Source organism: Pelodiscus sinensis, unplaced genomic scaffold (assembly GCF_049634645.1).
Source record: "Pelodiscus sinensis isolate JC-2024 unplaced genomic scaffold, ASM4963464v1 ctg35, whole genome shotgun sequence".
In the NCBI taxonomy this organism is placed as follows: domain Eukaryota; kingdom Metazoa; phylum Chordata; order Testudines; family Trionychidae; genus Pelodiscus; species Pelodiscus sinensis.
In genome coordinates, this window is record NW_027465908.1 from 5,073,170 (window position 1) to 5,087,975 (window position 14,806).

General features: G+C 44.6%; 1 protein-coding gene across 2 annotated transcripts in view; it reads left to right on the forward strand.

Annotated features, from left to right (window-relative positions):
- Nucleotides 1–14,806, forward strand: part of LOC142824428 (serine/threonine-protein kinase Chk1) — a 74,649-nt gene that overhangs the window by 6,437 nt on the left and 53,406 nt on the right. The window contains exons 2-6 of one of the 2 annotated variants that reach the window (XM_075916370.1): nt 2,160–2,383; nt 6,162–6,226; nt 6,317–6,386; nt 8,500–8,688; nt 14,296–14,400. In XM_075916370.1, coding sequence (XP_075772485.1) covers nt 2,160–2,383; nt 6,162–6,226; nt 6,317–6,386; nt 8,500–8,688; nt 14,296–14,400 — 653 coding nt within the window. The remainder of the gene's footprint in view (nt 1–2,159; nt 2,384–6,161; nt 6,227–6,316; nt 6,387–8,499; nt 8,689–14,295; nt 14,401–14,806) is intronic. The other variant, XM_075916371.1, reaches the window with a different exon arrangement.

A 14,806-nucleotide genomic window follows, 5' to 3' on the forward strand; every position in this document is an offset into this window, starting at 1 on the left:
ACTAGAGTGTGTGTGTGGGGGGGGGGGCTGCCCGCCCAGCCCCTGCCCACTGGAGTGTGTGTGTGGGGGGGGGGCTGCCCGCCCAGGCCCTGCCCACTGGAGTGTGTGTGTGGGGGGGGCTGCCCGCCCAGGCCCTGCCCACTGGAGTGTGTGTGTGTGGGGGGGGGCTGCCCGCCCAGCCCCTGCCCACTGTAGTGTGTGTGTGTGGGGGGGGCTGCCCGCCCAGGCCCTGCCCACTGTAGTGTGTGTGTGTGTGGGGGGGGGGCTGCCCGCCCAGGCCCTGCCCACTAGAGTGTGTGTGTGGGGGGGGCTGCCCGCCCAGCCCCTGCCCACTGGAGTGTGTGTGTGTGGGGGGGGGCTGCCCGCCCATCCCCTGCCCACTGGAGTGTGTGTGTGGGGAGCTGCCTGCCCAGCCCCTGCCCACTGGAGTGTGTGTGTGTGTGGGGGGGGGGGCTGCCTGCCCAGCCCCTGCCCACTGGAGTGTGTGTGTGGGGAGGGGGCCTGCCCGCCCAGCCCCTGCCCACTGGAGTGTGTGTGGGGGGGGTCCTTCAGCTTCCTGCTGGGGCCCTGCCTCTGACACGCAGCGGCGGGTACAGGCCGCACCTCAGGTACGGTGCTGGGGGGAGCTGGCTCCTGCCCCCCCGCCCGCTCTGCTGCCGGATAAGATATGTACCCAGTCCCTAGCCGGGACCCGGCCCCTCGCAGCTCTTACAGGGCAGCCAGGCTTGTCTTTCTGGCCAGCCCCCAGCTGGCTGTGCAGAGAGGCTGGGGGAAGGCCTGGGGGCCCGTTGATGGCAGGGCAGCGGTGGGTCACCAGAAGGGACAGGTCCATGTGCCTGAATTCCCAAGACACTTGTGCCCTCCTCCCATATATGCAGCGGTCCAATACTGCCGTTGTAGCATGTGTGTCTCACGCCAGCAGTTAGCTGGGCAGTGCAATAGTTCTTGGTGCGCCTTGTCGCATCAGTCATCTTGTTTTGCTTCATATACTTAGGAATACGTTGTAAATTATTAAACAAACGTAAGAATTAATTTAAACACTGACTTTTGTGTTCATTGGCAATTTCATTAACTTTATGTGGCTATTTTTAAAGCTCAGGCATGACACTTCAGTGACACTCATTGGTGTAAGCAAGTTTCAAAACAATGAGGAGTCCTATGGGACCTTAAAGATTAACAAATGTATTTGGGCATTAGCTTTTCGTGGGCTCTGTGGAGGGCTGGGGTCCCATAGGCTGGGGGGCTTGCTCTGGCTGGCCCCACCATGGAGCACTTGCTTCAGCCCGCTAGTTAACCTTTTACCTCTCTAATTTAGTTTTCAAACATTAAATGCTTATCAATATTTTTACAACTTGTACAGCTGTAAACCTTCTATGTGTCCAGGCACCTTATTAATTGTCTAGGAACATGAACATACAGGTCTGTGGAGACTGGTTTTAAACTAGGAATGTGAATGGTTAACTAGTTAGACTCACCCTTAACAGGTTAACCAGTGAGGGCTGGAGCAGCACTCTGCCCAGCCAGAGCAGCTCCTGTCCACTGCAGTGGCCTCTCTGGCTTCCCCCCCCTTAATCAGTTAACCAGTTAAGCATTTTATTTAATATTACAGTACATTTAAACAGGATTTTACATCCCTACTTTACATACCCCATCTCAATATGGGGTTTAAACTCAGACTGTGGGTTAGACCTCATGCTAATCCTTGAGAGGTAATCATTTTTCTCACTTGTACTGATTTTTCTCTAGGTTATTGACTCCTGACCAGTGTTCCCTGTAAGCTGTGTGCTTGGGTGCCCACTCGGGAGAGAATTCAGATGCCTCTTTGCTGATTAGTAGAGTACTCATAGCAGCCCACAGTCAGAAGCATGTGTTTCTGTTGGTGGTGCACATCTGTGTATGCCTTGGTGCACATAACAAAATTTGTTCTCCGCATGGATGGAAAAAATTAGAAGGAACACATTGTCCTGACCCAGTAAAGGTTCCTACCCCTGCCACAGTGTCAAGCCCCCATCCTGAAAGATGTTAGGTGCTGAGCTCCCATTGACTTTGGTGGCTAACTTCCACTGAGTATATCCATTATAATGTTTTGCATTCATAGGTTCATAGACAGCTACTTGCTTTGTCCCTTGTAACCTTGCTTTTTTCCTCCACTTCTACAGAGTTCAGCTTGCTGTGAACAGACGTACAGAAGAAGCTGTTGCAGTAAAGATAGTTGACATGAAACGTGCTGTGGACTGTCCAGAAAACATAAAAAAAGAAATCTGCATTAATAAGATGTTAAATCATGAGAACATTGTAAAATTCTATGGACATCGTAGAGAAGGCAGTATTCAATACCTCTTCCTGGAGTATTGCAGTGGGGGAGAGCTCTTTGACCGAATAGGTACAGAATTCTGAACATCCCTTTGGAGGGGAGGGTCTGAAGACAACTCTGGTGATGGCTGTATAGACTCATTATAACATTGTAGTTGCCTTGTAAGATGAGAGGGATTCCTTATTGTATTCTTCCAGTGCCACTGATCTCAGAAGGAAAGTGTCTGGGATACTCACCTGAAAAGCCAGCCTATCCTTGTGCATGTTGTGAGTCAGGCTGTGTCCAGACTCCATGCCTCCGTCGACGGAGGCATGTAGATTAGCCAGATCGGAAGAGGGAAATGAAGCCGCGATTAAAATAATCGCGGCTTCATTTAAATTTAAATGGCTGCCCCGATCTGCCGATCAGCTGTTTGTCGGCAGATCGGGAGAGTCTGGACGCGATGCCCCGACAAAGAAGCCTTTCTTCATCGACACAGGTAAACCTGGTTTCACGAGGCTTACCTGTGTCGATGAAGAAAGGCTTCTTTGTCGGGGCATCGCGTCCAGACTCTCCCGATCTGCCGACAAACAGCTGATCGGCAGATCGGGGCAGCCATTTAAATTTAAATGAAGCCGCGATTATTTTAATCGCGGCTTCATTTCCCTCTTCCGAGCTGGCTAATCTACATGCCTCCGTCGACGGAGGCATGGAGTCTGGACACAGCCTCAGTGACTAAGCCATAGCTAGAAGTAGGATTTCTGTCTTTCAAACCTTAGTTCACTTCACTTAGCATGATCCCTAAGAGTTCAGAAATTCTATATATTTAATGCTATAGATTAAATTAGTTGGGGGGAATGGTTTGGGAGCAAATATGGTAAATGGGCTAGAAAATGTAATATGTACAGACTTGCATTCCAGTGATTATCAGATCAAAATTCAGTGTGTAGTATATTCCCCTTCAAGTGTACAGTTCTGTTTAATGGGCACTATGTGCACCCTGTCTAGGCATTGAAGCCTGCAGGAGTTTCTGTGCGTAACTATGGTTATGTTCGCTATTGATAGCATAATCCTAGTTTAAAACCTGTTATAAAACTGTTGACAGCCATCATTTTCACAAGGAAAGATAATTTAAACAAGATAACTTGATGTTTTCCCTGGTCCGTGCTTTCAGTTTTTACAGAATCTATGCTTTCATTACGTAAAAATCTAGCTCTTACAGTTACAGAAGTCACCAATGTGAATGGAGGAAGTAGTATTTTTCACAATGCAATAGTGCCTATGCTGTTGGTTGTACTGACTAGTTATGTCAGATTTATCGTCTGTTAATATTCAGAACCTACTATGTAGCAGTGAAGCTGGAAAGAAAGGTCAGTTTCACTCTGCTGCTGATTGAGAAAACTCAGTAGTATATAGATAACAAATATTGGTAGTGCTAAGGAGAACATAAAATCATCACAAACATATGAGAAATATTGGAATCAACTCCTCATGTCAGCCAGGAAAGTAATGAAGTGGAAGTGCACCAACTAGTTGGGGTTGGTTTCTTACTTGTGTGCTTTTAGGCTAGATTATTTAATTCTTTGGTATTTAGATGAAACTGACCCTGAGACCAATGCAAGAAGAAACATCTTGTAGGAAAAGAGAAAATGGAATGCAGCCAGGATTTTTAAAAAAGGTATAATAAATGCAAAAGACGTCAGCCATCCCCAGCCACAGCAGTTGTGCAATGCAGGTTGGGGCTTGACCAGTCCCTTCCCACCATTGCCCTCCCATCTTTGATACCCCATCCCTCAGGAAATGCAGTCTCCAGGATTACCAGGGGACCTGGTACGGGGCGGCAGCAGCGGTCCAGCCTCCGTTGCACTTCCTGTGGCAGTGGGAGGCGTAGGGAAGCGGAGCAAGTGTGCTCTGCTTCCCCCGAGTTCTGGGGGGGGGGGGAGCATGTGAGCTCACCACTGTTGCTGCCTCATGCCAGGCCTCCCTAGTAATCCCTGAGGGGGATGGGAGACCATAAAGAGGGCGAGGCAATGGTGGGAAAAGGCAGGGTTTGAGGGATTTGAACAGAGTCTGCACTGGGACTCCTGGGCCAGATTGTGCAACTTTTCTGGCTGGGAATGGCCTGCAAGCTGGGGATTTGAGACCCCTGATATAGAGAGTTACAGGCAGTCCCTGGGTTACGTACAAGATAGGGACTGTAGGTTTGTTCTTAAGTTGAATTTTTATGTAAGTCAGAACTGGTACATATTGTAGGGGAAACTCTAGCCAAACATTTCTCCAGAGCTCAGTTTTATTCTCCCACACCTCACTTCCCTCAGTCCTTTATTCTCAAGCTGAGGTGTCTGCTGAGAAAAGCCGCTCCGCGTCTCCCTGGTCTGCTGGAGGGGGGGCACTAGCTTCGCGTCTCCCTGGTCTGCTGGGGGAAAACAGCTAGTGCGGGGTTGCCTCACCCCGTTTGTAAGTAGGGATCCGATGCAAGTCGGATCCATGTAACCTGGGGACTGCCTGTACTTTATTTTTTAAAAGCTATTAAATATAGTAGTACACAACTCTTTAATTCCTTTAAAATGTCAAGGGTAGTGGCAGCACAAGCTATTATTCATTCTAGCTGCTAGGCTTAGAACTTGGGTTAGCATGCATTGGGCAATTTTTACAAGCCTTGGACTGGTGTTTGGGCATTTTCAAAGTCCACTGAAGTCCTTGCCAGAATCCTCCAGAAGAATGAGAAATATCCTGGCCTGACTTCCAAATATAGACACTTTTCAAAAGTATTTTGATGTCCTCTTTATAAATCATAAAGGATTTAGTGCCATTTCACTGATCTAATTAAACGTTTTTCTTTGCATTTGATTTTGTAAAAATCGCTTGCTTACAAGTCATGTGACAAAGTTTTTGTTGCAAAGAGGAAGTCTCTTTAAACAATGTCTTCCGGATATAATATAATTGGTCTCAGATTGGTTTTACTTCAGAGATTGCACTGTTTTAATTATGATTTAGAGAATGTTAATTCTATAAATCACCTAACCCAGTAGAGCAGAAAAGCAGAAGTGTTGAGTATTTAAATTGCGTTTAGCAAATAGATTAATGTGCACAGCAAAAATCCTTCTGAAGTTTTTTTAACTAAATGTCTGGGCCATAAGTAGATATCTGTCTCTTGGAAGTTTTAATTAGCATTTCAAACCACAAAAGTAGCTGAGTACAAAAAATCCACAATTTTTCTTGTTTTTTTTCCCTCCCATTGGAATTTTAAAACTGCTGAAGCAGAGCTCTAAATGGAATATTCTGATAAAAGTTGTAACAATGCATATTCTTCAGTAGTAATGAATTTCAGTTAAGTAAAGGAATATTTTGTATTTATGTAGAGAAGCCTTTTTTAACATAACTCTTGGTTCTTTTTTCAGTGTGCATCTTAATATTAACTTACCAATTAGCTTTTTTTAAAGTAGAGAAGCTTTTGGCATTCCCAATCACTCCTGTTATTATGGCAGTGGGTCTTGTGGGACCTGAAGGATCCTGGTCCCTCTACATTAGAGGGCTCTACACTACTTCCAAACAGGTCTTTAGATTGGCATTTGAGGCAATTAATTTGCTCCTAGAAAGTGAAATATAGACTACAGTTGAATGCCGTATGTACACAAGGAGTCCCAGCCTCTGCAGTGTAACTCATTGTAATCATTGCGGTGTAACCATTCATTACATTTTTGCATTGCCTGTCGTTACTGTTTCAAGACAGGTGAAAAATATTGAGCAGAGTATCCAGGAAACTTTGTAAAATAGTTACAAAAACATAGCGCAGCCTTTCTTTTCCATAATTTGTTTGATGGAAGAAAAGCATTTTGGTATGTCTATTCTGAATGACTTTTTATAGAGCCTGATATAGGAATGCCTGAACCAGATGCACAGAAGTTTTTTCATCAGCTTATGGCTGGTGTGGTAAGTGTCATACTTTTATGCATTTATTTCAAGCTCCTTTTTACAGTTTAACTAAACAGAACATGGTATTAAAGCCTTTATTTTTTTCAGGTATATCTCCATAGTATAGGAATAACTCACAGGGACATTAAGCCTGAAAATCTACTGCTAGATGAAAGGGGTAAGTATAAAAACCTCTGACTTCATCTCTTAAATTTAAAGTTATTCTGGATCTTTGCAGAGTGAGTGGCCTTTAAAGGCCACTTGACTAAAAGTTGAGTTTTGTTAAAGCTTGTTCTTACAAAATCTTGTAATCAATTCAATGTTTCCATGAACTCTGAATAACTTTTTTATTGGAAGTTTAAGACAATTCAGTGTTTAGAATTGTGGAGGTCAACCTGGAGTGTATGCACTCCTGCCTGCTCCCCACTGATGAAGTGGGATTTTATCCACAAAAGCTTATGTCCAAATATATCTCTTGGGGTATGTCTACATGGCACCCTAAACTCAAAATAAGATATGCAATTTGTACTACACAAATTGCGTATCGGATTTTGATTGAATTTCAAAATAATGTGCTATTTTGAGACATCCCTAATCCTTGTGGAATGAGGGTTACCAGGATGCTGAACTAGGGCACCCGTTATTTCGAAAGATATTTTGAAATAGCGGAAGGTTTAAGACTTGGGCTAGACCAGAGGTATCCCAAAATAGCTGTGCAGTGTAGATATACCCTTAGTCTTTATGGTGCCACAGGACTCCTCATTATTTAAGGAGAGAACATATCTGCACAAACTCTTAGAGCAATGGTCACCAACTGATCAATTGCAATCAACTGGAAGATCCTGGGTAGTTTCCCAGTCAGTAGTGATATCAGGGCTGTCACTAAGGCAGGCTGCCAGCTTGATCATAAAAGCAGCTGATGTAGCCCAGTTTGTGTGAAGTGAGGGCGTGCGGTAGGATTCCTGACACACTGCTACTGCCTGCAAGCATAGTCCTTCACAGTGCTCATTGGCCTGGAACAGGCAGCTGTGGCCAGTGAAAGCTGAATGGGTGGTTCTGGCAGAGAAAGACAGTGTGTGAAGTAGGGGTGGGCAATAATTTTTTATTAAGGGCTACTTCAAAAATTTCTGAAGAGGTCACCAAGCCACCTGGAAAGGGGCAGAGCCTCGGACTGACAGGGGAAGGGCCTCAGGTGGAAGGGGCCTTTTAAATAGTAGGGGTTGAAAGGGCTCACCCCTCTCCTGTGGCAGAGGATGGGAGCTGCGAGCTCTTTCAATTCCTGCTGTTTAAAGAGCTCGCTGCTCCCAGCCTTGCTGCTCACATGCTGCCCGGGAGCTGGGGACACTAGAGCCCTTTCAACTGCTTCTATTTAAAGGTCTCACACCTTCCCTGGGGCTGTTGCCTGACAGCCATAGGGAAGGTGCAAAGGACTTGAGCCTGCCAGGCAATGCAGCCACCCGGCAGCTGTGAACCGTTTAAGTAGAAGCAGTTAAAAGTGCTCACAGCTCCTGGTGCTGCTAGTGCATTGCCAGAGAGCTGGGACTTGCAAGCCCTTTTAACTGCTTTTCTTTAAATGGCTTGCACCTTTCCCATGCTTGTTGGGCAACTTGTTGCCTGGCAGCCATGGGGAAAGCACAAGCCCTTTAAATAGAAGCAGTTAAAAGGGCTCCCAGGCAATGTGATAGGGGACGGGGCCTGGAACTGAGAGGTTCTCTGAGAGGCTTTTGCCCACCCCTGGTATGGAGCCATGTGCCTCCTGTCCCACTCCTACTTCCAGGGGCCACAGGCATCTGGGCCCATTCTGGGAGCAGCATGGGAGCCAACTGGGAGCTGGCTGGTAGGAGGCCATGCCCCAGCCCCCTCCTGTAGCAAGCACCCTATATCCTCTTAGCACCCCCAGCCCTGAGCCCCCTCTGAGCTAACACCTCACACCCTCTCGTGTACCCCAATACTTTGCTTTAGCTTGGAACCCCTTCTCGCACCCAAACTTTCTCAGAGCTTGCACCTGTTACCACCTCTGGCATCCCAACCCTCTGCCCAGTGCTCAGCCCAGAGCCCATGTCCCCTCATATCAATTGTATAAATGGCTATGATGTGAAACAAGGAAAAGATTGATTTTCACTTTTATTACTGCCCATTTATACAGCACTGGCAATGTGTAAAGGGGACCTTAGAGTAAGTGTAAATGTGCTTAGGTTTGGTTTTGTCTAGCTTTAACATAAGTCTTCTACCAGAGACAATGAAAATACCTTTTTACACAATATACTTAATGACTTTTCTTTTTTGCTTAGATAATCTCAAAATCTCTGACTTCGGTTTAGCTACTGTATTTAAGCACAATGGTCGTGAGCGACTGTTAAACAAGATGTGTGGCACTCTTCCATATGTTGCCCCAGAACTGTTAAAGAGAAAAGAATTCCATGCAGAGCCAGTTGACGTTTGGTCATGTGGGATAGTACTTACTGCTATGTTAGCAGGAGGTAGGAGCTGGTCAATTTCTTCTCACTACATAAACTATTTTATAACATGCATATTTACTGTAGCTTCACAGTGATTAAGTATTCCAGAAGCTTCAGGGGGTTAGTCTGTTACAGAAAAAAAAATAGCAAGCAAATGGTCTGGTAGTACTTATGGGTATGTCTACACTAGCCACCTAGTTCGAACTAGGGAGGCTAATGTAGGCATTTGAAGTTGCAAATGAAGCCCGGGATTTAAATATCCTGAGCTTCATTTGCATCTTCCGGGCGCCGCCGTTTTTAAATGTCCCATAGTCCGAACTCTGTGCCCGCGGCTACACGCGGCACGGAGTAGGTAGTTCGACTTAGGATCTCTAATTCGAACTACCGGTACCACCACGAGGTGTACCAGTAGTTCGAATTAGAGATCCTAATTCGAACTACCTACTCCGTGCTGCGTGTAGCCGCGGGCACGGAGTTCGGACTAGGGGACATTTAAAAATGGCGGCGCCCAGAAAGATGCAAATGAATCCCGGGCTTCGTTTGCAACTTCGAATGCCTACATTAGCCTCCCAAGTTCGAACTAGGCGGCTAGTGTAGACATACCCTTATAGACTAACAAAACATATAGATGGTATCATGAGCTTTTGTGGGCATAGCCCACTTCTTCAGATGACCGGCGTTATGATTAGAGGATAAGGAAACTCGAAATAAATAGGTGAAGGGAAGGCGTGGGGGGAGAGCATTCCAAGTACAAATGCTCATAACCGGTATAGATTTGTAGAGTTGATCTCAAATCATGGGGAAAGTAAAAAGTGTATTTCAAATATTTTCTCAAACTTTCATACCATGGTCAGCTTTTTAATAGATTCTCTTAGGGGTCATCTTCCATGGACTGTCTTGTTCTGTTGTGGCTATAGTATATTCCATTGGCTTTCTTTCTATTTGCCATTGCAACTCTGGCCTTCTGGTTCTAAATGGCAGGCTGCATTATGTGGGCTGCATCCTTGGAAAAAATATATCTATAGTATATGAACCACTGGTGTATGTTAGGGATGTTGAAATGCATATATTTATGTAAACATGTAGCTGCTGAAACTAAGCAGTTACACGTTTACATGAGGGGGCCAGCTTCCTGAGAGCTGGTGTGTGCAGAGCTGGCTTTTAAGCTCCGAGGTAACCACCTGTCCCCCTCTCCTGCTGCTTCTTTCAGAGGCTGCAGTGTGGGGTCCGAGTGGGAACTGTGTGTAACTGTGTACACTATCACATCCCTAGTATATGTGCAAGTTCCCCCCTATTGGGACTTTTCTGGTTACCCTGGTGAAATGGGCTCATTAAAGGATCTGAGTCTTCATTCCCACTTCCTTTACCCAAAGGCCTGCCTGCCCTCAAGGTCTCCCCTTCCATTCTCCTGTGTGGCAGAGTCCTCATAACCCCAACAGGTTGGGCCCAGGATTCCTGAGGGGCTCAATTGATCACTTAAGACAGGGGCTGAGATGTATCCACTCCAGAGTGCTCTCTCCATATTGGATGCTTCCCTGATCCACTGATCATTATATACAGTTCAAATACAATTTATTAAATATCATTCAATTTTTAAAAAGGAAACCTATGATAATTTTAAAGAAACTCATAATCTCTGTGGCATGGAGACATCAGAAATAGCCATCTCTAGAGTGTGGGGGAAGGGAAGGCTTTTCCTCACAAACCCCAGACCGCCTTCTCAGGGGCTGGCTGAGCTGTAGGAATGCTGTGGGTTGAACACTTTCTCTGACCTTCTGGCTTTAAGTGGCAAGACCCTTCTTCCCAGCTTCAGATCTCCTTTTCTCCCCTTCCCTCAGGCTTATGAACCTCCTTCAAGTCTGATCTGTAACCGCAAGGTCTCTTGGCTTGGGGCATGCTGCATGCAGCTCTGAACTGCTCCAGCTCTAGTCCCTGCTCCAGTCCTAGGACTGTTGGTGCTCTGCCTCCATCTCCCTGATCTGCTTTTCTGGCGCTTCTGGCTCTAATTGTTGCAGCTTTACTCCCAGAATAGATCTTCTCCTTGGGCTGCTTCTGTAGCTCTTCTCCTAGCACTGACTGGCTCCCTGGACTTCTTCTCTTGATTTTGCTGCTGTTGCTCTGCTCCCAGCTCTGACTTGCTCCCCGGGCTACCTTTTTGGCTTTGGCTGACACAACTCTGCTCCCCAGCTCAACTCAGCTTCCTGCGCTGTCCTTAGTTTGGTCCCACTCTGTTCCAGGCAGTTACAGCTCAGACAAAGGATGGGACTCATTAGCCTGCCTGCCCTGTCAATCAGGCTGTAGCTGACCTCTCTCCTTGATCCTGGGGACTGTCAGTCCCAGGATCCTGATTTTTTTTTTCCATTCACCCTTCCCCCTTAATTTTGGTACTGGGAATTAGCCAACTAAAACCCTTAACTCAGTTTTAGCAAGGGGACAACAGTCCACTTACATATGATCACAAGGAAGTTTTGCTGTGGCGGCTTAGTTACTTCCCTTGTTTTATTTACTGTCTCTTGCAGTCTCTATTTTCAGGTTTCAGTTAGACAATGATGGAGATTCCACAACATCCCTAAGCAATTTATTCTAGTGTTGAACCACCCTGGCAGGAAGTTTTTCCTAATGCCCAATCTAAACATCCCTTGCTGCAATTGAAGCCCATTGCTTCTTGTCCTATTATCAGAGGTTAAATTTTCTCCCTCCTCCTTGTAACAACCTTTTAGGTTCTGTCTTCTCTTTTCCAAACTAAACAAACCCAGTTCTTTCAGTTTTCTTTCATAGGTCATGTTTTCTAGACCTTTAATCATTTTTGTTGCTGTTCTCTAGACCTTCTCCAGTTTGTCCACGTTTCCTGAAATGTGGCACCCAGACTTGACACACTACTCCTGTTGAGGCCTAATCAGCACAGTAGAGTGGAATAATTTTTTTTGTGTTTTGTTTACAGCACTCTGGTTAATATGTCCCAGAATGGTGTTTGGGTTTTTTTGGGGAGCTCTTTTTTTTTTTTTTTTCTCAGCAGTGTCACTCTGATTACTGATTCATATTTATTTAACTTGTGCTCCACTATGACCCCTAGATTCTATCTGCAGTACTCCTTCTTAGACAGTCATTTCCCATTTTGTGTGTGTGAAATTTGTTCCTTCCTAAATGTAGTACTTTGTTTTTCTCCTTATTAAATTTCATCCTATTTACTTCAGTCAGTTTCTCCAGTTTGTTCAGATAATTCTGAATTATAAACCTATCCTCCAAAGCACTTGCAATCCCTCCCCACTTGGTATCATCGTCACACTTTATAAGCATATTCTTTATGCCATTATCTAAATTGTTGATGAAGATATTGAACAGAAGTGGTCCCAAAATTAATTCATGTGGAACCCCACTTGTCATGACTGAACCATTGATAACTACTCTCTGGCAACAGTTACCCAGCCAGTTATACACCTACCTTATAGCAGCCATATAGGTTGTATTTCCCTAATTTGTTTATAAGAAGCTTGTGCAAGACTATCAAATGCCTTACTAAAGTCTAGGTATACCGCATTAAATATGCATTCGCAAGGCATATTATCCTATCAAAGAAAGCTCTCAGATTGGTTTGACATGATTTGTTCTTTACAAATCCATATGATTACTTATCACCTTATTGTCTTCCAGATGTTGCTCCATTATCTTTCTTGGCACAGAAGTTAAACTGACTGGTCTGTAGTTCTCATGGGTTGTCCTTAGTTCCCTTTTTATAGATGGTACTATATTTGCCCTTTTCCAGACTTCTGGAATCTCTCCTGTCTTCCATGACTTTTCAAAGATGATCACTAGTGGTTCAGATATCTGCTCATATTCTGTGATGCATTCCATTAGACCCTGGTGACTTGAAAGCATCTAATTTTTAACTTGTTCTTTTCCTATTTTAACTTCTGAACCTACCTCCCTTTCATTGGTATTCAGTATGCTCGGTGTCCAATCACCAACCAAGCTTCTTGTTGAAAACCAAAATAAAGCAGTCATTAAGCACCTTTGCAACTTCCACCTTTTCTGTTTTTGTTTTTCCCGCTTCACTGAATAAGGGGCCTACCCTGTCCTTGTTCTCCCTCTTGCTTCTAATATATTCATAGAATATTTTCTTGTAACCTTTTATGTCCCTAGCTAGTTTGAGCTTGTTTTGTGCCTTTGCATTTCTAATTTTGCCCCTACATACTTGTGGTGGTTGTTTATACAGCAGACCCTCACAATTTGTATAACTTTGTGATTTTGCATATTCATGGATTCCCTTCCTACCATCACCCTGTCGAACTGCCTCCTCCCCATTGCATCCCATCTACAGGCCTAAGCGGGATGTGCAGGGCAGCAGCAGTGCTCAAGCACTCCCTGCCCCCTGCACACATCACAGTGGCCAGAAGCCTTAGAGATACAGCGCACTCACTCTGCTTCCCCCTGCTCCCAGTATTCAGATTTTGCTATTTGCAGTGGTGTCCCATTTAATTAATTGGTTAAATATTTATGTTTAACCAGTTAACTGATTAAAGAGGGGCAGGGGTGTGGGGGCTGGAGTGGCTCCCCTGCTGCAGGCAGTTAACTTTTCATATCCCTAATCAGAAACACATCCACTGAGAATGGCAAGGTTCTCTGTATTCATCCTTTGTAGTTTGACCTGTTTTCCACTTTTTGTAGGATTCCTGATTGAATTAGCCTCATTAGCACTGATCTTCCACATAGTAATGTCACGCTCTCATCTTGGTATGTATAAATCCCTGTCATGCTGAAGCTTCCACTTCATGCATCTAAGGAAGTGAGCTGCATCCCACGAAGGCTTATGCCATGATAAATTCCTTAGTCTTTAAGGTACTCCTTGTATTTACGCTATAGGCTGACAGGGTTCACCACCATTATAGAAGCATTTCAATGGATTACCTGGAACTGTAGAGCAATTCCACTTGAACCAGAGCAGGAAATAATCATTAATGCTTCCTGGTGAAACTTTACAAACTGTTTTGCTTGTATGTGGGGTATTATTACTGGGAACCCCTTGAATAAAAACTGGGTCCTTGCTTCCAAATGTCCACTTACACCTGTGATATTTGAAATCTCTTCTGATTTTAATAAAGGACTGGTAAGTTCTACTTTTGCATCAGTGTAAGCTTCTATAAGAATGTGAAATACAGAAAAAAACATTCTAAGCTACAGATCTTCGTTTTATTTGGTGTTTATAAAATACTTTATAAAATACTCTAATAATTCTACTCTTGAACATGACTCTCATTACCTTATTATAACAAAGTGCTGCATTGGGGCTGTTTTACAAAGGGAGCAAAATTTACCAAGATTTTTGTGGCACAGAGTTCTCTGTGGAGCCACTGACAATTTTATGAGGTCAGGATATTTCCTAAACAGATGATTTAATTACATTAATTAAATGGAACTAGTTTGGAGCAAATAAATGACTTTTAGGTATCTTGGCACTTTTATAACTTGTAACCACAGTCAAGCTGGACCATCATCTTCCATTTTCCTTATCTTGAAAGCCATTTAGTTCAATGGCAGTACTCTTTCCCATCTCTCCTATATGTGTAATTCTTAAACTTGTCTTCAGAGGTATAAAAATAATTCGGTACCTGTCTCTTTTTTGTCTTGCAGAATTGCCCTGGGACCAGCCTAGCGACAGTTGCCAAGAATACTGTGATTGGAAGGAAAAGAAAATATACCTTCCACCTTGGAAGAAGATTGATTCTGCACCATTAGGTAAGTTGTCACTGGGTTGACTGACTTATGTATTTGAGTAGGACACTGACATCTTCTCTAGAATAAAATATTGGATTTATGCATGTCTTTATTCAAAAATAATTCTGTCTAAAGGCTAAATCAGGCCTGGGCAAAATACGGCCTGTGGGCTGGATCCAACCTACCAGGCCACCGGATCAGGTCCAGCAGACGCTGCAAGGAGCCCCAGGCAGACTTCCCTCCTTGCTTCACCTCATCTGCAAGCTGCTCAGAAAAGTGTCTGCGGAGCCATTTCTCTTTAAAAACTGTGATCCCGGAGGGGAGGAAGGTTTCATGTGCTGCTCCTGCCACCAGCTCGATCCCATTGGCCGGTTTGTGGCCGGAAACTTGTCAATGGGAGCTGCTTGTTTGCTGCTTGTTATTTACG